This window comes from Anas acuta, chromosome 1 (genome assembly GCF_963932015.1).
Source record: "Anas acuta chromosome 1, bAnaAcu1.1, whole genome shotgun sequence".
Taxonomy (NCBI): domain Eukaryota; kingdom Metazoa; phylum Chordata; class Aves; order Anseriformes; family Anatidae; genus Anas; species Anas acuta.
The window spans coordinates 53,501,989-53,529,079 of NC_088979.1; the positions used below are offsets into that span (position 1 = coordinate 53,501,989).

Below are 27,091 nucleotides of genomic sequence, written 5' to 3' on the forward strand. Positions count from 1 at the left end.
GTCAAGTTAGCCAGAGATTTATCAAATGTCTCAAGTGATTAAAATGTCTTTATATAAATCATAAGTCTAAAAAGCAAGAACTGTTTTTTCTAGAACTGTGGGAATTATTTTATGGTATTTTTCACAATAAAGATATTTATGATGACAAGAAAGCACCGTGGTGTGTGTGTGGTTCTTTCTGAGAAGCCCTCTATGAGAACGGGGGTGTTTTGCAATCTGTTTTGAGATGCCTCCCCAAACGTCACCTCCATGTTCACACCATACAGAGAGGCTGAAACAGCCCCTGCTCCTGGCAGAGTCTGGGTCAGGGCAGAGATGCTCCTGCAGGGAGGGTGGGATTTGTACAACTCATGGCTGGAGCAAGTGGATCTGCAGCAAGTGGCTGGGGAGCAGAAACCAGAAGGATGCATCCTGAATGCATAACCATGATAACTCATACAATAAGTTCAGTTATTCAAAGTTAACCAAAAAATTGGTTTATATAGAGTCCCTCCTTTACAACCAAAACTTTTTAGAATTTGCAGCGGTTCTGCCAGGAGAATGTTGGATGCAGCTGTGATTTACAACAAGATGTCTTAATTGCTGTAGCAATGCCAATCCTCATGCTTCTGTGGTAGGTCTTGGCTGCTGCAGCCACCTCATTCTACTTAGTAGCTCTTCCAAGGCTGGCTGAAAAGCAGCAGCAGCAGAGCTGCTCTGCAGAAGCTGGAGCAAAGCGCTCCAGTAGAGCTTCAAGTCCATCCATGGCTTCAAAGAAAACTGAAGTGTGTAGGCGATGCCATAACACAACCACCAAGGGCTTGATCTAGTCACCAGCATGACCCCTATGCAGCAATGTAAGAACTAAAGCAGAGCTGTACCCGTGACAGCTGGGAAGAGTCCTATGTGCAGTCATCCAAAGTGTACACATGACATAGGTGACTGCAAATAAGTAAGTGCAAATAAGCAAGAGAGCTCCCATCAGCCACTAAAATGTGCTTGTTATTTCTGTAGTTGGAACCAACTTCACTGTGTAAATACATAAGACGGTGTACATGGTGAAAAGCATGGACAGGTACATAGCTGTGAGAGCTAAGGTGGTGGAGTTGAAAATGACGTGGCACGCAACAGCCAGATCTGTGAAAGTGAGTGCAGGTTACGGAAAGTGAGAGGAGGTTTTTGGGAGGCTTCTTTGAGAGGACAGGTTTTACGTCAGATGATACCTTACTGTGGCATCTCAGCATCTGTCTTTTTAAGCCTTTTTATGCCTGTCTTTTTATATATCTTCATCTGCATAGACCCATCATCTCTGGTAAAGGTAGAAAATAATCATCTAATAATAAAAGCCAGCTTCTACAATTTCTATTAATGGCTTTTCCATGTATGGCTTCAGGTTTAAAAAAAAAAACAAGTGTGGTGTTGATTGATTCTGGTTTTAAGCTATTGAATATAAATAAAGTTCTGTGTTTAGTAAAAGGCACTTTCTGAACCATCTGCACATCTACATTTTGCAGTCATCAGAGCCGAAAATCTGGTACAAGAGGAATGCGTGGAAGAGTGTAACTGGAGGAAGCTATTTATACGACATCCATTTTAGGACTTGGCACCCTCTGATGAGAGGCTGCCAGGATGTTTCATTCACAGGAGTGAGGACTCAAACACAAAAGGACTGCGCTCTCCATCAGGGGAGAGAAATTTGGGTACAGCGATGCTGATGATGGCTGTAACTGCTCCATACTCACCTTCAGGCGGGGAATTCACAAACCAAATTGAGACTTCCATCACAGCAGGCTGGGAAATGTCAGAAAGCTGTTGGACATGCCTCAGATACGCCTGAAATTCAGAAGGAAACATTAGCTAATGTGAGCATTGGTGTAAGAGGCTCACGGATTGAGAGGAGCAGGGCACACCCCCCCACCCCCCCCAGCTGCAGGAGCCTTTTTGTCACTCTGGGTTAAACAGGCACCAGGGGCAATGCTCCAGGTATCAGGAGCCAAAACCAGCCTCCAGCATGGGCTTCAAGGAGTAGTCTCATGGTGACAAAGGAGGCAATATGTCACTGTAAATGTAAATCCTAAAACAGAGACACTAGAAATAAAACAATGCATTCTAGATGGCATCCCAGGCCTAACCTTTTCAGGATTAGCAAACTGTGCTGGGAATCAGATCAGCTTGCACATGGCATGAGGCGTTTTCAGGGCAGGGTGTTAATGTGTTAGAGACTTGACGCTGGGCTAAACCGATTAAGAATTTGATCCGATAAAACAAAATTAGATATTCTTACCCTGTCAGGAAATGTTTCAACAGTTTGGCTCAACTTTTCCTGTGTATACTTAAAGTCAGGTTTTGAATAAAGAACAAAACATAGCAACAAAGTATTAAGAGAAAGAAGAATTATAGAATCATAGAGGTTAGAAGAGACCTCTGAGATCACCTGGTCCAAACATCCCCTACCACCAGTGTCACCCACTAACCATGTCCCCAAGCACCACGTCCAACCTCTCCTTGAGCACCCCCAGGGACGGTGACTCCACCACCTCCCTGGGCAACCCGTCCCAGTGCCTGCCTGCTCTTTCTGAGCAGAAATGTCTCCTCGTTGCCAGCCTGAACCCCCCCTGGTGCAACTCGAGGCCCCTCCTCTGGTCGTATCACTATTTGTGAGAAGAGGCTGACCCCCAGCTCCCCACAGCTTCCTTTCAGGTAGCTGCAGAGAGCAATGAGGTCTCCCCTGAGCCTCCTCTTCTCCAGACCAAACACCCCCAGCTCTCTCAGCCGCTCCTCACAGGCCTTGTGCTCCAGGCCCTTCACCAGCTCCGTAGCCCTTCTCTGGACACACTCTAGGGCCTCAGTGTCCTTCTGGTAGAGAGGGGCCCAAAGCTGAACACAGCACTCGAGGTGCGGCCTCACCAAAGCAGAGCACAGGGGGACGATCACCTCCCTGGTCCTGCTGGCTGCACTATTCCTGACACAAGCCAGGGTGCCGTTGGCCGCCTTGGCCACCTGGGCACACTGCCGGCTCATGTTCAGGTGAGCATCAGTCAGCACCCACAGATCCTTTTCCTCTGCACAGCTTTCCAGCCACTCTGCCCAAGCCTGTAGTGCTGCATGGGGTTGTTGTGGCCAAAGTGGCCACACTTATCCATGTTGAACCTCATCCCAGTGGCCTCTGCCCATTGACCCATCCTGTCCAGGTCCCCCTGCAGGGCCTTCCTACTCTCCGTCAGACTGACACTTTCACCAACTTGGTGTCATCTGCAAACGTACTGAGGGTGCGCTCAATTCCCTCATCCCAGTCATCAATAAAGAAAGATATTAAAGAGGATGGGCCCCAACACCGACCTCTGGGGAACACCACTGGCGACCAGTTGCCTGCTGGATTTCACTCCACTCACTGCCACTCTCTGGGCCCAGCCATGCAGCCAGTTTTTAACCCAGCAGAGAGTGTACCTGTCCGAGCCATGGGCTGCCAGCAGGAGAATACGACAGGAGTCCATGTCAAAGGCCTTGCTGAAGTCTGGGTAGACTACCATAGAGTTCATCTATTGAGCTTGGAAAGATAAAGTCTTGATGTGAATGCAAGTGCTTGATTTAGGAAAAAGGTAAAAAGAAAGATTATTGACAAATATTTTCAGTCCTAAGGCTCTGTCCTTTCAACAATGCTGCACTGCTGCCTGGTCAGTTCATTTTCTCTTAAACATACCAGTTGACATTAAGAAGAATAAGACCTAGAAAAGACACCAGAATAGTAATATGAATATAAATTGAACAAGCTCTTCATTTCAATGGCTCACCATCAGTCGATATTACTACGCTTATTCACTGATTTGAACCAGGTTTTGGTAATACACCTGTAACAGAGGATGCGTTTTCTTCCCTTTCATAGTGCAGAGCACACAGGTTTGAAAGTGGATGTATTAACCAGGCATTTAATGTTCACTGTATAATGCAAAATAGGGGAAGAGAAAACAATTGTTTTTTTTTTTTCTTTTTTTTTTTTTTCTCCAGTGCTACCTTTAATATTTTGTACAACATTTACAATCCACTGTTTTAGTATTAAAAATATAACAATATGCTAACGATTCAAAATGCTGCTTTAAAGAGACTTTCAAAAAGTAGTTCATGTAGTTGCTGGGCCTCTCTGTTTTATAAACAGCTTATTTCAGAAAACAGCTTTTTCTGAAAATATTATAACGTGCTGGGAAAAAAAAAATCTGTTAAACATTTTTTTACAAACAAAGACAACATCAAAGAAAATGGCAAGAGAACTTTTAAATCTTCAAAATATCTTCAGCAAATTACATTTCTGAGAAATTATATTCTAAACATTTAAGTAATCTTAAGAAAATTGTATTTAAAGAGCTATTTCTTTTTAAAAAACATACAGAAGTAAACCGATTTTAAAAAGAACAGGATGATACAGGTGTAACGAGCAAGAAATCAGTGCATAAATTATCCAATGCACTGCATAACAGAAATTGCCCACACAGATGATCATAATGAAAGAGAACCAAGGCTCCTTAAAGGAAAGGAACTCCAGCTTCCGAGCTGATGTTCACATCAGTGTGAAATGGTGATGCAGACTGAAGTATCAGGATGTCAGGATAAGCTAAAAAAGGGAAGCAGGTGACTAATTTTTTCCCTTAATATATGGAGTATCCATTGTTTCCTTGTTACACACTGAGTTTATAGTAGCTCTGCATAATTAAGTCATATAGCAGTCCATGAATGCTCTAAAAATACCAACTTACTCAATTGTGTTCTACGATGTTCCAACACGTTCAACATGCTGCCTGGTATTCTGAAGTATTATGGTGCTTGTTATGAGAACAAGTGTAACAAAACAAATATTGCAGTGAAATTGGATAACTAAAAAGAACTGCAATTAGTATTAATGGATTATTACTATTGGATTGTACAGGAAATATTTAATTGAATACTTCATACAAAGCAAATGCCCACAACAGACCTTTTAAGATCCGCATATGATACGTTAAAACTGTTATTTCAAAATGCATAAAGGTAATACAATGTAAGAAATAAAAGCCTGTAAAAAATTTGCATGTCTCATATCACTAAGACTTTAAAAATGTCAGCAAAGCATGATTATAAATACCTGCTCTTAGAGGAAGTGCTTTCAAATAAGCTACACCTGAGAACGCTGACTGCATGCAAAATATGCTTCATTATTCTTTCTATTCATTCACTTATTCGCTGGTATGGAAATGTGCAACTGATGATTGATTTACCCACTTAGTGCAAAGTACATTATCTTTTATAATTACAAGCGTTTAGATTGAAATACTTTATTAAGCTCTTCTTATAAGAATTTGTGGTCTCATCCAGTCTATTTTGAACACCAGCACAAGCTAAGCAACAGAGCAGGTACTGAAGGTACTAGGTTAAGAAACAAAATTTCTATTTTCAAATGTGCATTGCAAGAATTTTTCACTGCAGTTTCTGTAGATCAGAATATCAGTAGCCCATTAGAGCAACAGTTTTTGTGAGTACGTATTTATGAAATTACAGTAGACACCGACAGTCAAAATTAATCAAGTATTTTATTATTTTAATTTCTGAACAAAATAATGATAAAACTGAGTGGAAACATCTTTCAGGTACTGACCTTCTGATTCAATGCAGGCTGGTTGGAAAAGTTATCTTAACCAAAAAACACATAATGGAATCCTATGGCATACTACTTAAGTGACCAAAAGGAGCTTAAGAATCAAAAATGGTTTATTTCAAGTTAGTAGTAAAAGTGCAGCAATCCTGTATAAAAAATGAATAATTATATTCCTTGCTTCAGTAAGCTTCAAAGTTGATTTAGATTTCTGCAGTCTAAATTGTTCGGGCTATTTTTTGTATCATGTCTTTGCTACAAAGATAATTTTTCTTGTGACCGCAGCATTTCTTCAAGGACAAAAGTATGGATATATAACCAAAATTCTTTATATTTAAATACATTTACTCAATGCATGTAATACGCACAAAACAGTTTTCATATACATATTTAATACTGCTCCCCCCAGCTGCTGACAAGGTAAATCTTTGAGGAGTTGAATACATCATAGTTTATAGTGTAAAATTCTCCGGGCAAACTGTCTTTTAGAGAAGTAAAAGAAAAACAAAGAAACAAGGAAAGCTACACTACACTTGTTTAAATAAAAGCAAGTACCTGTTGATTTGTCTCTTCTGTTCGTTACATTTCATTTAACATTTTTAAATAACAACATAAGTTATAAAATATTTCACTTCACATTGAAGAATGTTAACAATAGTGCCAATGCAGCTTTCATAACTTCCAGTCAGTCTTTAGCAGAAGACTATTGCACTGTCACCATTGATTTTTACAGGTGATATTAAAGTTCATCATGCTTCAAACCTGTAACCAAGGAAAAAAATCATATCACCATTACATAGAAACTTAATCACTGGTTTTGTAAAACATGGAGAAAGCTCTTTATTGTCTATTTACTGCTAAGAGAGTCAACTCAACAACATGCACTTCATTTTTAGAGCCTTGCTAAAAGCTGACCATAAGCTTTCACAAAGAATAAAAACTACTAAGAATCCTTTATACTAAAAAAGGGCATTTGTTCTCCGACTCAAGACTGGAGACTGATACTGGCAGGGAAACCTGTAAGCTACAGTCTGAAGATGGAGAAACGTACTGGACAAGGAGACAGCGTCATGGAAATTCATGGAGAGGATGCGTAAAATCTGAAAGGAGGGGAGCATAGGTGGGGTGACTCTCACTCCAAGTGCAAAATTTCTTGAAGGGAAAACTACAACAACACAATGTATGTGCCTTTTGATCCCACCCTTCATTTCAGATAGATTATTTTAAAGAATTACCAGATGAATATGCATGTAAGTTACCTTTTTGAACGAAGGATGTTTGCTTTTTCTTCTCTTTTTCAATTTGCTCTATTAACTTCCGTATTTCAGTGTCATATTCAACCCATTCAGGAACAATCCGGGCAGCAGCCTTTAGTTTTGGTTCTTTGGTTTGGGGATTGTTACACTGAAAGTTTGAAACATATTAGATGTAAAGAAAGCCAATGTGAAAACAGCACCTCTCCAAGGAATTCTAAGTGATCAGCTCCTCAGTGTCACTGACAATATACAGCAGAACGCACATTATTGCTATGTATTCATACGTTGATTAGTACAATAATCTGAATGTTTCATAAGTGAAAAACTTTCACTTCAAAGTGAAAAATAAGTTTAACTTCAGACGAAAACTACTTTGCAGCAAATAATGAAACTTGACATTAATATAGTAAAGCATAATAAAAAGTCATTTATGCAAAAAATAATCCTACTACTTTGCAGAGAACTGCTGTTTACCATATTTTCTTATCACGATTCAGTTTAAATATCTGGTTAAGATTCTGATATTTTATATAAAGCAGCCCACAGAAATATTTGAAGTCTCAAACATATTTCTTTGCTCTCACTTATCTCATACCTAACAATAATCTTGTTAGCATTTATGAGTTCTTTGAAGGACAAAATGTGCAAGGTCAGTTACCTGGAAAATCATTTAAAAAACAAATTGTAAATAACCCCTCTTTAAATAGTTTAAAACATTTTATTGTAAATAATTCATTTTTTTCTGTGTGTTCCTGACCATATGGATAGTAGAAACTTAGCTACCAGAAGACTACTAATATTTAGACATAGTTACATGGAGTATACAAGGTATACATTAGCACATTGAAATTAAAACTGATATCATGCTTTCTATTAAGATTGTGATGCTTCCTCTAGTGTTATCTAGAAAATGGTTACTTTCATAAAATAGTATAACTATAAACCATAATAAAAAGTGACATGATACTGGGGATTGAAAGATAGTCTAGTAATTTAAATTTCAATCTTTTACTTTCTAGAATAGACAGTAGCCATGTTTACCACACACACAAAAAAGCTTATTTTAACTGTAAAGACACATAGCTCTTTACATACGGGATATTTGCACCAGATTCCAATTGTCTATTTTTCTTCAGAATTATGGCTCTGAAGTTTCACTCACACTGAGTGGGGGTTTTCAAGAAATGAAGGGGGGAAATGGGTTGTGGTAATAATGCCACAGCAGATTTTTTTCTCTCTCTGTTTCAATTCCCAAAGACAGATATTTTCTGCTTTCTAAATGCAGGTAAGTCTCTCCAGCTTTATTCTTTTTAAGCTATGCTCTATCTTCATTTATAGTGGTGAAACGGACAGAAAAAAAGAGTCATAATAATATTACTCCTCTGCACAGCAGGTTCAGCAGAGGAAGCAGCACACAAAACTCAAAGGGCTATTAGCAGTACTTCATGATAATTCTACTAACCAGGCTGAAAATGGAGGGAAAAAAAAAAAAAAAAAAAAAAAAAGGAGGGCAATTGCATGTACAGGAGTGAAAAAAACCTGATCCTATCCAGTTATGATGGCAGCACTTAATTTTCAGTTTTCAGCTTCAGCATAAGCTCATTTGGTACAGAGCATACAGGATAGCTCTTGGAGGAACGGAGGAAAGTTGTATGTATTCAGGCATTTGTCAAAAGGAAACTCATGTTCCAATACCTTCCAGCAAGGCTAGCTCCGTGATATCACATACGCATATATCAAAAGGCACAAAAATTGTAATATATTTTTTTTAAACCTATAAAACTAATTTAACTCAAAACCAACTTACCAAGTCTATTGTTTTAGCCTTTTTCTTGGATTCATCATCACACCAGGTTTCACACCAAAGCCATTCTTGAGGGAGAGACTTAATAGCTACTTGATGAATCATATTATTGGGAAGATCCTGTAAAAGTTTGTAGAATTATAAATTAGAATTGAGTTTTGAGGTAACTACAATTACTCAGAGATTCCACAGAATATCTTTTGTCTGATACCACTTCTGCAAGTTGTTCTTATGTCTCCTTCTATGTGCTCATTTGACTCTTTTTCTAATAGATTCAAAATTTCATTTTGAAATTTTCATTTTGAAATTTCCATTCAAAATGTCCGCCTCTTACTTTTCAAGTATTTTTGTTGTGTACTGACATCTGTCTTTCCTTAGTTTGACATAACTTATACTGCTATCTGACACTTATAGTTTGGCCACCACATGCCATCTACTAAGTACTCCTAGCAGAATTAGACTGTGCGTAGTTATTAAAGCATCTTAACCATATTTCCATTCCTCTGATTTTCAAAAAATGCTCAAAAGCACATAACCCAGGATTATGACACTACTCTAAAGTTAGCCTTCTTTTAGGAAGACAGATTCCAGAAACTTAAGTATGAAAAGGAAAAGCGATTAAACTTTCTTACTTAACTTAAAATTGTATTTTTTTTCACTTTTATTAAACATTCAAATACTCTCATCAAAATGAAAGCAATGAACCAATATTTTGCTGAATGTAGCCAATAGCATTTACAAAAGAGAAGAATCCCAGGCAGTCTTATAGTACGGGTGCTCTGACCATGGTTAAAAATAATAAGTGTAATTGGTAGATCCATTCATAAGCTCCTTCACATGCACAACCCCTACATAACAGTTAAAAAATAAACGTCAGTACTCAAGTAAGTATTAGTCATGTCTTATTTGCCAATACACATTGCTAAATGTGACAGAATAAAATAGTACATACAGCTGTGTTACAAAAAGCATGTAATTTAATTCAAATATAGTCATTAGCATGGAAAAACTACACTAGCTAACTACTAAAATAGAAGTATGCTGTGTCAAGACATTTTAACATTAATTTAAATGTTTCCTTTTTTGAAAAACTTCAATTCTACGAATGTTAGGAAGATCAAATAAATGTTTTATCATTATCTCAATTTCAAGAGAAAAGAGGTTGTTTTTCTGTTGTGCCTCTCTGACTTTTAAAATGAAATCACGATTCCTAAGTTAATACAGTAACTCTTAAAGTTGCAAATTTAAAAAATTGTTAAATGGAGTAGAAAGGAGAGAGACTACTATGTACTTACACGCTTGTGATTTGCACACTCACTTATCTCACCTAGCCTTAAAAATTGGTGGAGTTACATAAATGAAGACCCTGGTCAACCCAGGGTGACTCAGCAACCACAAGACTGCATTAGCACTTAGATTAAGTAAATTAAATTAACATTAATGGGAAAATAAAAATTAAAAAACCTGCTAGGTAAGACTGTAATTACCATTATCAGAACAGAAGATTATAATTAAGAAAACACACAAGTGTACATAGAACAAGTACAGATAAAGGCAAGCAGTGCAATACACTTGTTCCCTCTGCTATTTTTTTCCTTCCTTTCTTTATATCAAACCATTTTTTAAAGTAATGATCACTTTGTTACGTTTTCTGAACTGTGCTCATATGGACACCAAAAAATGTTCTACATCAGCAAAAAAGGCAAATAGTTTCAGAATTATATAACATGCATTGAGATAAAAAGTTATTCCATGCATACTGAGAAAGATAAAGAAAAACTTAATTGCTTAAACCTAAATATACCTGATCTAGATTTGACAGACTGTTTGGATCTTGACTAAGAGCTTGGTACTGGCCCCGAAGCCTATCTCCTGCTGCAATCTTTCTGAACTTCTTAAGATCCACAACATATAAGGCACTACAAAGATAAAAATATGAATCAAACTTGCAGTTTCATGTTGGTTTTGATAACATTAATTTAAAAAGTAACAGGAAACAAAAACTATTCAGATGCTAAAATGATATCATTTTAATAGCTGAAGTTACAATAAAAAAAAGGTGAAATTAATGTATCATCTAAATTTAGAAAAATTCATCTCTTGCTGAGAATGACTGTAAGGCAACTGCTTGTGAACACTTCATTGTTCACTACCAAGACCTAGATATGAATCATTTCTGCAAACTGCATAAAAATATGTAGAATTTCTCCTACCTAATATGGTATTTCCTTTTCCCAAGATGTGATGCCCAGTACCCTGATTTCCAGAAACGGTACCCATCCATTTCCTTACGGCTGTCACAGAACGGCGTGTATCCATAAGGAGCTCCCTTTAGATCTAGATCTCTGAGTTCTTTCAGGTCACTCCTCACAATCTAAATACGAATAAAAACATTTTATTACTTAATAGTGTTTTTAATGTGTGCATATGAAGGTAGTTATGTCAGCAAACTGACCAAAGTTTATTTTTTTAATAAAACTGAGACACTAGAACAACACAGTGTAAATAAAGTATTCCATTGGAATTATATACACCTAATTCTAGTTCAAGAAAAAATCTATGTGTATTCTGTGGCCAACTATGGAACACATTTAAAAAGTAAATTAAATAAAACAAATTAATTTTAATTTATGGGCCTCTGTTCTGATTGCCCCCTATTAAACTCCCTTAATACAGTAGTATAACTTTGAAAATCTATTGAGAATCTCCCTTCTAAAAAATTATTCTTATCTGTTACATTAGCTTGGACACTCAAAAATTAAGGCATCATTTGAAAATCTTTGTACCTCACAGCAATGTACTTTTAAAAATAGGTTACAAGTCCATTTTACAAATGTTCTTTCTTTACTAATTGACCACTCTTTCATCAAACCCCACCAATCTAATTTATCAGTGGTAAAAAATTTCTCCTACTTTAGAGTGCAGAGAAATCCTTACAGTAGTTAGGACAGAAAACCAATAAAAATACACTATACAGATGAAATTGCAGAAAGCTGCAGTCTGCATTGCTACATCTGAATTTAATTTATCCCAAGCTTTGGAAAAGCATCAAAATAGATAATATTTTTTCTGAGATTTTTAATAACCATGTGACAGACTCTTCAATATCCTATCTGATATTGAAGCATGTTACCTTTCATTAAATTATACAATACTCATTTCTGAGTGAAAGACTAAATGCAAATTCAATAACAAAAGAGACAGAATTCATCTCAAAAATTAGTCTGTTGGTCAAATAGTCTGAAGTAATCACCTCAGACCCCTTCCACAGCCAGTGGAGAAGACAATCAGCCCAGGGATTGAATCATTCCAATATGCCCTTAATGAAATGCACCTTTAAGATCACACCTATCTCTCCAGGTGCCTTTGTCTCTCCATGGACATTAGAGGGAATTTTCAGCAACTCACTCTGATGAGACTCTTAGTTTCTACATGACTAAAGACAAGTGACTTTGTTTTGTTTCATGTTCTGCAACACTACTGGTTCTGTTCGTACAGCAACAGCAACAGTCCTATGAGACCAACGTTTGGACGGAATGGCCACAGGGAATGAAACTGGATCAATTTAAACCAAAACAAATTCCTCATACATTTATACAGTTTTATTTTTTCTTACCTGGTCAGCATCAACAAATATTACTTTATCTACAGCCAAAGGGAAAAGAACATCCAGAAAAAGGATTTTGTAGCCCCAGATAATTCGTTGCTTTTCTGTCTGCTGATAAAGCCAGCGAGGCCATTTATACTGTACTAATTCGTACTTGAATCCGTACTTTTTCGCCATGTGAGGAATAACATCCTAGAAGAAGATCCAAAAACTTTAAGTTTATGTGACACACACAGACTTGACACAGTTGTAGCTCCGTTGACCTTACTGATCACATAAATTATTATTTTTAAATGTTTCTTTAATTCTAGAAGTATCCTCAGCTCTACAAATATAAAAAGCATTTATTTCAGGCTCACAGATATCAGAAGATAATGAACTGTAATCTATCACTGGGTTTGGGGTTCCAGAAAAGAAGAAACTTACACTTGAGGTCATTTCCAACCACAAATTTAAATTTTAATTATATATTTTCTCAATTGTAACAATTTTTGTTAAGTATTTAAAATTTTAAAGAAAGACGTTTCTCCTACCTTAAATGTTGGGGAGAGATAGTTTTTCAGAAACCAAAATTTAACTGGTGTTTTTGTATGACGTAGAACAGAAAGCATCATAATTCTGTGGAAATAGAAGTCTATAATGAGCAAACCGATACACACAGGTCATTACATTTCAACTGCACCCGAATGGTGCTGAAGCTTTCTAATTGTAACTTTTCTTAACCCTGCTTAAGTGGAAATTTATATCTATTATCTATAATATATCTATAAAAAGCTTTAAAAAGCACGCATTCGAGACCACTTTGAGATAGACGTATTTGATCCATCCTGAACAAGCAGTATTAGAAAAAAGTTTCAAAAGTGGATCTGTTAACACGTTTTACCGTGAAAGAGGAGCCTGACAATGAATTAGAATAACGATTAATCCCTAATGTTAACTAGGCTACTGAGATTATTTATTTTAGAATATATTGAGTTTAATTGGTTGCTGAAAAGAAAATCAGTGAGAAAGAGAAAGCATGGTTCAAGCTAAGATCCTGTTCAGAAAACCCTTGATAACTCTAAAAAGAAGAAAAAAAAAGTTCAGGTATGTGAAAAAAGTGAAATCCTTATTTTGGTTTCCATTCTTTGCAATTCACATTTGTTTGGTGAAACCAGACAGATAAGCAATAACTTGTGAAGCGTGTGAAGATGTCAAGTCTGCTTTAAAAATCACGGAGTAATAAACCTTACAGTACATTAAAGAAGCATGCAAAATATTTAAAAATTAATTTTCTCTCCTTTACAGTAAACAAGTCTTTCCTTTTATGAAGGCTGTTGAAGTCTGAAGGAAAGAAATGCAGACATTCAAACTCTGTCTGACTACTAAGAAATAACAGTTAATACATACAAAATACTACTTTCCAAAAAGATATGCATGACAGAATTGTGCAATTGCCGTTGAGGAAATGAAAATCACTAGATCTGACATCTGTAAACAAGCATGACTCATGGAAATAAGAAAAGTAACAGAGAAATAGTGGTAAACAGATTAAGCCAAACTAAGAATTCATTCAAAGCAATCGTTGCTTATTGAATAATCCATGTCCACTGAGATATTAAATAGAAGTCACATGTGCACACAGAAGAATCCATAGTTTGGACTTAACGTGAATAGATACAGCTTCTAATAAGTCACTGCTGCTATGTCTTCAAAAAGAGAGGCTGAACTTCATCCTTTTTGTTTGCACCTAGCACATGCACTCATGAAAGGCACGGAGAACATTTTTTTTTCTTCAAAGAACAGCAATATTTTTAAACATCTATACTTTGCTCTCAGAGATGAAGTTGGTCCTTCTTTATGCCTTATGTCCTGATACTAGCTGGGATGCAGTTAATTTTCTTCACAGTAGCTGGTAGAGTGCTGTGTTTTGAATTTTTGATGAAAAGAGTGGTGATAGCACACTGATGTTTTAGCTGTTGCAGAGCAGTGCTTGCACAGAGCCAAGGACTTTATAGCCTCTAATGCTGCCCTGCCAGCGAGGAGGCTGGGGGTGCACCAGGAGCTGGGAGGGGACACAGCCAGGACAGCTGGCCCAGGCTGGCTGAAGATATATCCCATACCGTGTGGTGTCACGCTCATCAATAAATCTGGGACAAAGGAGAAGAGGGGGGGACATTTGGAGTTAAAGTGTTCACCTTCCAAAGTAACTGTTGTTATTCATGATGAGCATTGCTTTCCTGGAAGTAGCTGACCACCTGCAGGCTGATTGGAAGTAATGAATGGATTCCTTGTTTCACTTTGCTTGGATGTGCAGTTTTTGCTCTACCTATTAAACTGTCTTTATTTCAACCCAGCAGTTCTCACACTTTTACCTTTATGACTCTCTCCCCCATCTCACTGGTGAGAGTGTGAGCGAGTGGCTGTGTGGTGCTGAGCTGCCTGCTAGGCTAAAACATACCACCTTGTCAGCTTCTTTATGCTGCTTAAATTTTTTGAACCTATACTTACCTTAAAAAACGTTCGTATAAATGGCCTGAAGCAACTGAAAATATATTAAGAATATCACTTTTCTTTTCCTTCTCTTCTGGTGGAATTTCTTCTGAAAAACTAAGAAAATAATTTAATTATTATATAAGCATAAAGAAAATACTACTACATTACCATTGACATTGTAAATAATCACAAGTCAGAAAACACACACAAGACATACTCATCCTACAGTAGCTGAATACCCTTATGTTTTTATTTCTTCTGCACATCCCTATGATACCAAAATCTTTTGGGAAGAACACCTCATGCTCACTCAGGACAAATGATGGCACAACAGCAGTCTCAATTTTTTTCAGTCAAACACAAAGGTCCCAGTCCCAAACAGTGTTTGTGACTTTTTTCCATACTAAAGAGGAAGGATATGTGACAAGTTTCTAGGTTGGAAGAAGCTGGCAGACAAACTGCAGGACTCGAGCTCATGCTCCTGAGCTATAACTTTGAGTCAATGGGAAGATCAACTAAGAACTTTATTGAGTGAGGGTCTGAAGAAAAGTTTATTACAATTATTTACAAAAGTCAAACTTCAAGAGGTATTTCATTGACATATTTAAACAGACTTCATGGGCTTTCATAAATTTTGTCTAGCAGCAGAGAAATAGAATCATAGCCTGTTTTTTGATGTTCAGTTTGATACTGATGAGTAACACATTACACATATTGAGATTGATTCCCTGCCACTGCAAAACAATAATAACATTGACGGAGAAAATGAGCAGGAACTAGAAATGGAAAGAAAGGATTAAAAAGAAAATAATGAGATGAACAAGACATCATAACTTGTCTCTTTCCCTCTTTTATTTATATTATAAATCCCTTGGGGAGACATCAGGTCTTTTCACATGTTTGTATCACTAACAACTAAGGAACGCTTACAGTATGAGGAATAATAAACACGTCCTGGCAGAGTTAAAATATAAACAATTTATTTATTACCTTGTAACTGATTCCAAATTTCCTTTTTCTGTTATTCCATCAGTAAGGAGATCTTCATTCACTTTATCAGGCTTTTTCTGTACCTAGTCACGTACGATAAATGAATTTATGTTATTTGGGAAGTTAGTTGATAATAATTTCTACTTCAATTATGCTATCAAACAATGGTGGACTCACTGGTGAGCCTGACTAACACCTTACCAATTCATATTTCAGCAAAATAGTTACTGAACTGTGTTAAACTGGACTGTAAAAAATGTCATTTCATACCTTTAAACTATGTACAGAACATATTGTAACAAGAAGCAAAGTATCATAGCTCATTTTCCTCCCGGACAGAAGATAAAGGTGTGATTTTGTGATACAGACATTAGTGGACAGGAGAAGAGTAGCAGGGTGGTGCAGCTTGTATTGAAGGGAAACCTGATTCTCATAATCCCTTCACGAGGGGAAGGTGACAAATCCGTGTCTGAAACACTCTCCTGTAAAACTTAAGCCATTTCTGTTGTCTTACTCAGATACTAAATAAGGTGCCAAACTCATTTTGCTTGCCGACCTTAATTTCCTTGATTAAAAAATAAGTATTTCTGAAATCCAAATACCTTCCAAAACTAGGTGTTTGAATATATTGTTACAACCACAGCAGTTTCTCATGTTTACACTGTCAAATTAACACTTGCAGACTTCTCTTCACACTAAGTGTCCTTTTAACTAATGGTGCTGAAGCCATATCCTAGATATCACTGAAGTGGTTCTGAAATGCACCACTTTTCATATAAAATATTTTTCCTATTTAAAGCAAGCTGGCACCCTTTACCCCTTCTCTGTGGTTTAAAGGCAGTCTCCTCACACTCCAGAATGTTACTTGTTTTCTTAAGGTTCTGGAAAATTACTATTAAAGAACTGGGGAAGATACTCAGGAAATAAATGATTTTAAAATACTTCTTTCTATTTATGGTTATATAGTTCTCTAGGCTTCTCAGTGTCTGATATTAGGATAGGACATACCAAGTACACATAAACAAAATATTATTTACATAATGTAACTTCTGTTTCTTTATTTTTGATATATATTTAAAGTAATTTCATTTACACAGATTTGACAACTTAGGGCAGAATTCATCATGCCTAATTTTAGCTTCCATTTTGGAATCTGGACTTCAAAGGGACTTTACGTCCATCCCCAGTCCCAGGGCAGAACCGGATGCCTCAAGAGGTGATCATCTCTTGTTTTAAATCGTCTTAAGCTGCGATGAGAAGTCAGTCCTCTGGACTGTCTTTCTCATTCTATTAAGCAGAGAAGGAGTTTAAAGCACCTAATTCAGACTACAGACCAGTCTTAGACACCTTAAAGTAGATAAATTAAATCCTATGTATGTTATGTACACAGATGTACTGTTTTAATAGCTATTTAACAATCTCCCACACAACTAGTACAACCTGACTCTATCAAATTAACCAGATTAATTTACGTACCCTTCTCTTATTTAAATTTACAAAGTCTAAATTATATGTTCCAGCATATTTGTGCCATTTAAATATAGCCTAAGACATGTGAGCTTTACTCATATATAAAGAAATAGTGCAGACAAAATATCTCTTTACATACTTGAACTTTGATAATTTTGCTTCTGAAGTTGTTTAATACCACAATAACATCAGCCAGGTCAGCTACAGAATCTGTTCCTTCATGGCTGTGAGGGGAAAAAAAATGTGCAAATGTACTAACTCATTAAAACATGCATTATCACTTGTGTTTAATTAGAGGATAAGGTTTAGGATTGCTTGTATTTATAGAAACAAAATTTCTTCACTTGCACCTAATTACATCCTAACTTCAGACACTTCCTGAGCTTTATTCATACCTAGTCATTGCCCTCAGTTTTAATCCTCACTTTTTAATTTGAATTTTTACAGGAAATTTTATTAACCAATGAAAAAATGCAGCAATCTAGAGCTGAATATATTATTATGCATTATACAGATACATATTGTATTAAAATATTAAACTACATTTCATTTCTCAAATATGGAAAAAATCTTGAAAATTGCTTTGTGATGGCACTAAATGTACTTTTAAAATAAATCTACTTTAAAAGGTCTGGTGAAAGCTTCATCGCAGCGCTGAACGAGTAAGGCTGGTAAAAATGGTTGGTTTTGGTAACAGACAGGGCTTTAAGCAATGCACCACATGAACATTTTGCCCCCAAACATCAATTTAAAGCTATTCAGGCATCTCTAAACCACTCATCCGCTCAGTAAGAAGTATGAGAAGTGTTGCTGTCTCTCTGTGTTGCAGTGTAATAGCATAATGCTCAAATTTTATACCTCTTATGTCTCCATATATTTTTCCTTCATTCCTTTCTTTCTTTTAATGCCATTATATGGTTTCCCCTTGCTACAGCTACACATACAAAACCTTGGTTTAAGAAAGTGATCTGCTACCCCCTCCTTTTTTTTTTCTTCAATCTGTTTCATTTTACTTACCTAAAAGTGACAGGATTTTATATATTTATCCATATTTTCTATTTAATACACTTCCCTAAAACCCATGATCACTAAGTTTCATAGAAATTTTTGCAGAAAACAATGTTCAGAATTATCTTGACCTTTCCACCAATTCAGTTTTACTTTCACACTTTTAAAATATTGCATATATGAACAGTCAGTCAAGAACTGTCTTCTTATCACAGCACTCAATATAAAAGGGCATTGATCTCCACCGTAAGTAGTGCAATTAAAAAGCTCTAAAATAGTAAAACAAGAGCCAAACTCTTTCTGTTGACAGCGGAAATGGCAGCAGCTAGCACAGTCACGATTTTAAGTGGTCTTACTTTTGCCCTTAGCTTTGCCACAATCAAAACTTTCTCTTTTATTCACTCATTTACCTCAAAATTTCCATGTTATGAGTTCTGTTGCTATCTCTGCAGCTCCACTGATGAAGACAGTTTTCCAAAGTATTTAAAATACTCTCAAACTGTTTGGTTTGGCCATGAATTTAACATCACTTTTGTCTCCTCAAATCTCTTCTCTGGATCCCCCACTGTCAACTCCACCTTTCTGAGCTCAAAACTGTTTTACTCCGCACTGGGCTCATTGTGATGAGTTTCTGTCCCCGTATGAACAATGTATTGGAAATAATGAGAGTTACCATTAATTACACTTAATGCTCGTCTTGCTATAATTTATCTGTTTCTCCATTCGTATTTTTTATATTTTCTAGTGTAACACTGTTTTCTTTTCTCGACTGAGTACTTCTCCTCATTTTGACTCCTAGTCACTCATTTACATTATCAATGTTCACTTCTTTTGAGGAAGTTTCTATCTGACAGAAAACTGAGAGTCCATCACACTCTCCTCTAATTTTAACTGAGTGTTCTGAATCTTATGGAGGATCTTTCCTCTTGTATCTGTGCATGATACTCAGCATGTTGTCATTTTACTAATGTAACCGATGTACATTTCAAATGAGTGATCATAAGAAAAATGCACTGAATGTGACCCCTGGTTTGGAAGAACTGGGACGACGATGTATGAACTCCTTTAACAAATACAGTAAGGACTTTGTGCTTTGTCCAAAAGTTAATGAACACGGTTGGCACTGTTAGGGTAATTTATAAACTCACTGAAGGCAGGCACAACTTTGTTTTTAAATCTTACCAAAATGCCTTGCATACTGATGGCACTACTAAATATTTAACAATAACTAAATCACTTCTACGTAATTATTGAATAAAACTAAACATGTCCAGTAGACTATTTAGGTCACAGCCTTAATCTGTTTCAAAATACCTACATACTTTTAAACACAAATACATTATAACTTTCCCTATGGAGAAAAAAACACTTCAATGGAGACCCTTTCAAATCTCAGAATGAACAAACAACTCTATGTCCAAATTGCAAAAGATACAAATCTCAGTTAAGCAGTCTGCATACCATCAAAATATAATAAATTATACCCAGTTGCCTTTTTAAAATATGAAATTTTCAGCAGGAGGCTCTGTCTATCTATCTTTATAATGAACTATTATCTTGCAATACCTACCTGTTTCCCTACTGACATCACAGAATCCAAGCTCTAATAACAAATAGCATTCAGAGTGTCACCAAGTATATTGATTTTAATTTTCCTAACATTCAGGTAATTTATTGATAACACCGATTTACAAGTATGACTGCTTCTACATAATGATCCTTGTCATATTTGACAGAAAAAAAAAAAAGCAAGCTAATTTCAAAAGCTGTGTGTTTACACAGAGGAAAATAAATTACTTGCGTGTATATTAGATGTTACTACGAGAGAAGCAAAATACGCACTGAGTTAAGCATGCTGTGACTTCAAAATCTTGTATTTCCTCTAAAACTCCTATTATAATGTACAGGCTTCAAAAGAACAGGTCAAATACAGTTTAACAGGAGTGGCTCTGATTAATGTACAAGAATAAAGAATATCCTGCAATAACTCTTGGCAAAATTCCATGTTATTAAATAGTTTCATGAGTTCTGACAGCAGTTTGATACTATTAATACTGATATCATTAAAAGCAGATCAGAGATGCCGGTACAACCCCCCAAACATACTTTAGCTGTTATATTCTAAGTCTATGGCTTGTAATAATTACATTAAATAAATGTTATTTTTTAGATTCGTCATAAAGTATTAATTATACATAACTTAGCCAGGCTCAGTAAAGCTCATTTTTATTACTTCTTACAGAAAATCTTTAACAATATCTTAAAAAACTGCAGATGTTTTAAGTTTCCTTTGAACCAACCTAGAAAGTAGAGTGGTTTTGTTTCACTTTGCTTCATTTTCTAATTCAACTACAGCTCACTACATCTTTTTACAATACCTTTCATAAATCAGTTTATATACTTTAAAAATTGAATATTAAATTTGGCATCTTATATAGCTACAGTTGGTGGAGATTAAGTGACCTTCTTAGGATAAATACTGAGCTTTTCTGCCTTTTCAACAGATTGTAAGCCATTTCTTAAACAAAATAAATTGAAAGTTGCAAACAAGTAGAAGGAACTTAATATCCTGTTAACATGCCTCCCTGTGACACTGGAACTGATGCATTAACGAAATACTCAAAACAGCGAGCATGGTCATCGTTTTTCTCATTTTCTAATACCAGTTGTTGACTAAACATCATATGGAACTGTGTTCCTGACTTCCAAGTAATAATAAATATTTTATGAGAAAATTGACCTATATTAGTCCACATAATTACAGGGAGAGAGGAAAAAAAAAAGGCAAGAACTGAAGGTAAAATAAAACTATGATGTTTCTCTACAATGGACTGGATCCAAAGCTTCAAGAGGAAGCCCTCATATACTACAGATCTATCCTGTGACATACAACATGCAGGGAAACTACCTAGCTAAACAGTTGGTGTTACAGGGATGGCTTTGGTATCTATGGCTATTGAACCTTCTTCATTGAAAAAGGACTGCTGAGGAGAGGTAGGATCTACCTGATACATAATTTGGCCACAGTAAAGGATGGCTTTAGAGCAGGTTTGTCAGGGAATGCTGACCAAAGACTAAGAACAACTAGAAGTATGTCAGCAATGAGGAAGTGCTTAAGGGAAGGCTCTCCCGCTTCTCCTGAGAAAGCAGCATGGCTGGCGGCCTGCCTGGGAATGCATACAAGATGGGATATAAACAGAATAAATTACAAGTTTTGTAGTTGTGAAGCTATGATCTCATTAGGATCACAAAAATGGCAGAGAAGCTCACATGATGTGAGTAATTCAAAGGCTTCTTATGCTGAGAAGTCAAAAAAGATAGTTTGCACCTGGCACAAAGTAATGGGTTGAATGCACAGAGCTTTGCTGTGGAAGAAGCAGTAAATCTATTCAGAGTTTATGTAAGGATCACAGAGGTTAAAGTGACATTGTGGTGGGTGTCTGTAAAAATTGCCTGATCAGGAAGAGGAATTAGATGAAGTCTTGACAAAGCTGGAAGGCGACTTGTGATCACAGACTGGTTCTCATGGTGGACTTCAAATACCCCAGCATCGTCTGGAAAAGCAACATGGCAGGGCACAGGCAATCCAGATTGCCAAAGCATGTTTCTTTCTATAACTGTGTATTTTTCTATAACATCTACTATAGCTTAAAATAGAATTTTGGCCTTATGCAAATCTAAAACATTGAAGAAATGCAGGAAAGTCTTCTGACAGCGAGAGAATGATACAAAGGCAAATGAAATTTAATGAAAGTAGCAGTACTGATGTACTAATAGAATTTAATGGATATTGCTGCACAAGAAAAAAGAAACCTAATGATAATTAAGCTATAAGAAGCTTTAAATTAGCTATTAATTCTCAGGAAAGAGATCTTGGAGACTAGATTTCATAGAATACCAGTTTAGTGCCTAGCAAGGCACTAAATGGAGATCAGGCATTAGTACTTAATAGAAAACGAAGCAATAAACATTTACCAATGCCATTATACCACAAGTCTGTCTTTAATTACGGCCAACCAACTCAAAAGGACAGACCAGAACTAGAGAAGACACAAATAAGAGCAACAAGGATGACTGAGATATATGGAGAGCCTCTGCATGAGGAAGAACTGTACTCAGAATTTTCAGCTCAGAAATTAGAAAAACATAAAGAAAAAAGAGAGAAAGGCCTATAATACTATGAACATATCTATCCACATTTATTACAGAGAAATACTTTTTTTTTATGTCAGGTATATCCCACACAAAGCTGTAGAGTGGATTAGTTCCTTTTTCTTAATAAAACATGCCTTTAAACAATACTTTGAAAACTATACACTGGTGAATATTTAATGCTTCTGTTCTATCTTGTCTTTCAATTATGGAAACAAAAGCAATTTTGAATTTTAAATTACAGCCTAGCTCAATGTAAAGAGAAGAGATGCCTTATCAGAGTGGAGAACTTACTGAACAAAATAAGAAAGCAACTAATACTAAATTTATATTGAAAAAGATCAATGCTTAAGACAAAATATCTCAACAGTCTTTTCAGAAATGCAAGAAGCAGAAAGCAGAAAAACACCATCGCAGAATAAGTAGCCTGAAATTAAACTACAATCATTCAACAGACACCTCTACTCAGAAGTATTGGAAGATTAAAAACAGTATTGGACTAGAAGCATGGATAAAATGTCACAGATAAATCAAATCTGGTTGAGCAGCTTCGGAAAATGTGATTCCAGACAGAAGTAAAAAAAATTCTAACAGTATTTAAAATATTAGGAATACAGTATAATCTATCATACACAGTCCACTTTATTTCCAGCCTCTCAGTGTATACATGCAATTCTAGATCATCCTCAAAGGGATTATATGAAACACTTCTTTATTTTGCTACTTAGCTTTGCAGGTGTGCAGTAAAATTAGTAGGTAGCAAACTCGATTTTATGAAAAATCACCCAGAAAAAGAACACTTTCAAATTTAGTTTTTATGTTTTATAATTTCTTCCCCTTCCACTATCAGGAATTAAGGCATCTGTTATAAACTTTGAATCATCATTTGGTTCCTGTTCTACTTTTTCATTTTATTCTTGTTCATTTTTCTTCAGTACTGTCAGATCTTTTCAAAATATGTTGAACTTTAGCAGATCCATTTGTTTCCTAAGGACAGATTAATACTTACGAAAACACCTGATAAATCTCTTCAGATTTCCCTTTACGCAATCTCAGCGTCCAAGCACCGGGATTTGCTTTCAGCTGAAAATACCCCTATGAAAAAGTAAAAAGACAGGCAATTGTTCTGTCAGTGTTCAATAATCAACCATGTAAATATCCAAACATCAACTACAGAACATTTGGTACTGCAGCCAAGGTCAATAAACACTACCTACTGACACACTAATCCTGCATGTAATATGGCATAGTATCACCTTTCCTGTATGTCCATATTAATGTGTTCTGTTTGTTTCTAGCTGAATTTGAGGCATATATAAATCTTCATCTAAAACAGTAAGTGAGCAGTAAAGACATGAATTATTAAATAGACTCTAAGCAGAAAAGCTTCTTTGAAATTAAATTTTTTTGTTTGTAACAACTTTAAAGTCAACACAACTCTTTTCCAATTTAGGAATATTGCATACAGGTATCACTGTGTGAAAGCCAGATGAAACAAGCTTTGGAAACAAACATGGAAGCTTCATCACGTTGAACACCTTCTGCTGTTGAGAAAGTTTTCAGTACTTGTGTAAAAGTCAAAGATTCGCAGTTTATTAAGCATTTCATTCTTTGTGATACAATTTTCACAGAGAACTGAGAATGGCAGATAGGTGACAGATCTTATTCACTTTAAGTTTTGATCTTTCTCTATCAAATTAGCTTAGACAAGACAAAATAAGTCTTTCACTTCAGGAATCACAAGATCTTCTGCTCTACAAACTGATGCCAATAGAAATAATTCAGGTGACCAGAGGAATTCTGAGGTGTGGATTTGTCCACAAAGGCTTTAAGCACTTAACTGAACTAAAATAAGAGCCTTCTTTGCTTGGATCGTTTTTTAACAAAAATGGTTATTTTTTTTATTATTTTAACAAAAATGGTTATTTTAATCAGAAAGTGATTTGTACCTTATGTTTATTGGTGGAATCTTCATCTGAGGATATCTACCTCCTACTATTTACTTAAGACAATGAGACTCCAACATTAGGCACTTCAGATAAGGGTCTAAAATTAGGCTAAACTAAAATCTATATTGGATTTTAACAGTGTGAGGAAAAAGCTGGATAAATCAGATATGCACATCTTTTGTGGATGGTCTCAACTCCAGGATACTGCTGTTACTTTTAACATCAGTAATTCTGCAACACAGAGAAATGGATTTCTCCATTTTGAACAACAATGGATTTCTCTATTAAGAACAAAAATCTCATACAGAATACTCACGAGGAGTGTGCAATTGGTTTTGCATGACTGTTTTGTACTTCATACTTACCAAGTTGGCCATCACAATAGTATCAACCATGACAGGATTATTTTTTGTGCCCAGGGTGAACTGTAACCCTCGAGGAGGTTGTCCAGTTGTCACATCAAAGCAATGTCCTTCAAGCAATATGTATTCCAGTTCATATTCTGCTGTAACAGTCCCTTTTATCTGTGAAAGGAATATTTTACTAGATTACATCACTTAACTATGTGGAAAAAGTAACATTTTACACTGACAAGCGTGTTGTTTGGGATTTATCTCACCTAACTTCAACTGTCAAAAATAAGAGAAAGGCTCCTCCAGGGGGAACTTCTCGCTATGTTAAAATAGGTATCCAAGATAAAAAGGACAAATTTAGAAGAACCTTCTCTCCATAGACTATTGGGAAAGCTGAGACATCTCAGCTTTGGTAAGATAAATCCCAAACTTCACTTTTATGATACACCTTCCAAATTCACATAATTAAAAAAAAATCTAAACTAAAAATGGGTTAAATATTAAAATCTGTTTTTATCTATATTAATAAGCAGCAATATATTCAGGTTTACTTTAAGATATAATCAGGTTAATCCTATTTCTACCAAAAATACATAATAAAAAAGTAAAGAGAAATAGAAAAATAACACAACACACAGAATCCCTTTTTTAGGTGTTGTTTTTTTTTTTTAATCTCAAAAAACCTGCATACTTCCATAAACATTAAAAGCTCAACATAGCAGATAAAGCACTTTTATTTGTATTATGCATTCTGTGTTTCTTTTCACTGATTTCTTTAAAGACTCTTCTTTGAGAGAGAGAGAAAAAAAAAGAGGGAGAGAGAAAGCAAGAATGTGGAAAATCAGACAATGAAAATAAAAATGGTAAAATACTGACCAAATTATCAATTAGCACAGAAAGCATTTCTGGAAAACAGAGAAAAAAATCTCACAAGATTTCATTTTAGGTCAGAGGTTGGACTCGATGATATTGAGGTCTCTTCCAACCTAGACAATTCTGTGATTCTGTGATTCCTTTTCCCTCTTGAGGTTAAAGGTCCAATACAAGTTTTATAATGTTTACAAATTATTACTTACATCCTGTAAATGAATGTTATCAAGATCACAGGAACTGTTTACTGCTTCAACCAACCAGCTTTCAGGAGTGATCATGTTTAGAGTCAAAAGCAGTGATTCTGGCAATTCTAAGAATTTTGCCACAGGTTCAGAAGGAAGGTGTTTGTTGATCCCATACGTTAATTCTGGTTCCAGAACAAAACGATAGAAGCTGTTGAAAAAGAAGTGTTAAAAAAAAAGAGCTCCATGTTAACTAAGTATGAAGGCTGAGTTGCAGATACAATGTTCTTCCAATGTTCCTGCCTCCCTCCCTCCCTCCCTCTAGTGATATCCAAGCAAATGAGAAGAATCAGAACAGAGAAAGATGAGCACTGAAGATCTCCATCTTTCTCCATCATAATGAAAGTAGCAAGCTATTATTACTTCATATGGAAAAAAACACAAAACATTTAATTACTATGACAGTTGTTTTTTTAAAAAAAAGTAAAAAGGTAAGAAGAATGGAGTTTTCCCACAAAGTATTTGGACTAGGCTGTACATGGAGGCTTTTCAAATAAAAACACTGCTGTGAGAAAAACACAACCTGTCCTCAGGGCAGGTCCCAGAACACTTCTTCTTCTCACCTTTCCCAAGCTCCAAAACCTGGAAAGTGGCTAGCTTTAAAAGTGATTACAACAATGTTCACACAAGTTACTCTGAAGTCACACTCTTGCAATATAAGAGATGTGCATTCATTTTCTCTGAAGCTGAATAGAAACTAAGGCCTTCTGTCTTGTGGACAATTAATTCATTCTCTAGTCTACTGGATAAAGGGTAGACACTATCATCAGCTCTCATTGATGACAAGATTATAGGCAAAATTTCTGCCAAAGGGGTGGACAGCAGTGCTTAAATGTGTCTCTTAGAAGGAAAGAAGTCCTCTCTGGGGAGTTCACTTCAGTGTAAATGTCTGTAACTGAATTGGTGAACCCTGCTCTTTATAGCCAGTTAAGAGAAAATTCAATTTAAAGCTTTCTGGGTCCTTAATGAGTTAAAATGAATTCGCCAGTATAGACTGTACATTACTCAGACAAGTTTTATCTTTAAATTTAGTGTACTGAATCTGTAAAAATCAAGATGTGACCAAGATAGGTAGATAATCTCTACAATCGTCCACAGGCATGAAAGACTCTCTGCTGACTTCTACAGGGATTGTTTATGACAGGGGTATTTGAGGGACTAGATCACCCCTCTGTGATGCAATGTTTGATTTCTTAGAAATAGAAATTTTTCTAGACAATTACTTCAGTAACATTCAACTTTTATTCAAAAAAATAATGCAACAGAAGAAACCATATACATCACCCACTTTTTCTTTCTCAATGGAATATGTA

General features: G+C 35.9%; 1 protein-coding gene across 1 annotated transcript in view; it reads right to left on the minus strand.

Annotated features, from left to right (window-relative positions):
• Window positions 1-5,518: 5,518 nt before the first annotated feature.
• Window positions 5,519-27,091, minus strand: part of UGGT2 (UDP-glucose glycoprotein glucosyltransferase 2) — an 85,789-nt gene continuing 64,216 nt past the window's right edge. The window contains exons 27-39 of the mRNA XM_068677187.1: window positions 25,740-25,929; window positions 24,676-24,834; window positions 23,371-23,456; window positions 17,341-17,425; window positions 15,732-15,814; window positions 14,757-14,855; window positions 12,800-12,884; window positions 12,276-12,458; window positions 10,873-11,033; window positions 10,464-10,578; window positions 8,663-8,779; window positions 6,859-7,003; window positions 5,519-6,361 (exon numbers count right to left, since the gene is read on the minus strand). Coding sequence (XP_068533288.1) covers window positions 6,339-6,361; window positions 6,859-7,003; window positions 8,663-8,779; window positions 10,464-10,578; window positions 10,873-11,033; window positions 12,276-12,458; window positions 12,800-12,884; window positions 14,757-14,855; window positions 15,732-15,814; window positions 17,341-17,425; window positions 23,371-23,456; window positions 24,676-24,834; window positions 25,740-25,929 — 1,531 coding nt within the window. The 3' untranslated portion in view covers window positions 5,519-6,338. The remainder of the gene's footprint in view (window positions 6,362-6,858; window positions 7,004-8,662; window positions 8,780-10,463; window positions 10,579-10,872; window positions 11,034-12,275; window positions 12,459-12,799; window positions 12,885-14,756; window positions 14,856-15,731; window positions 15,815-17,340; window positions 17,426-23,370; window positions 23,457-24,675; window positions 24,835-25,739; window positions 25,930-27,091) is intronic.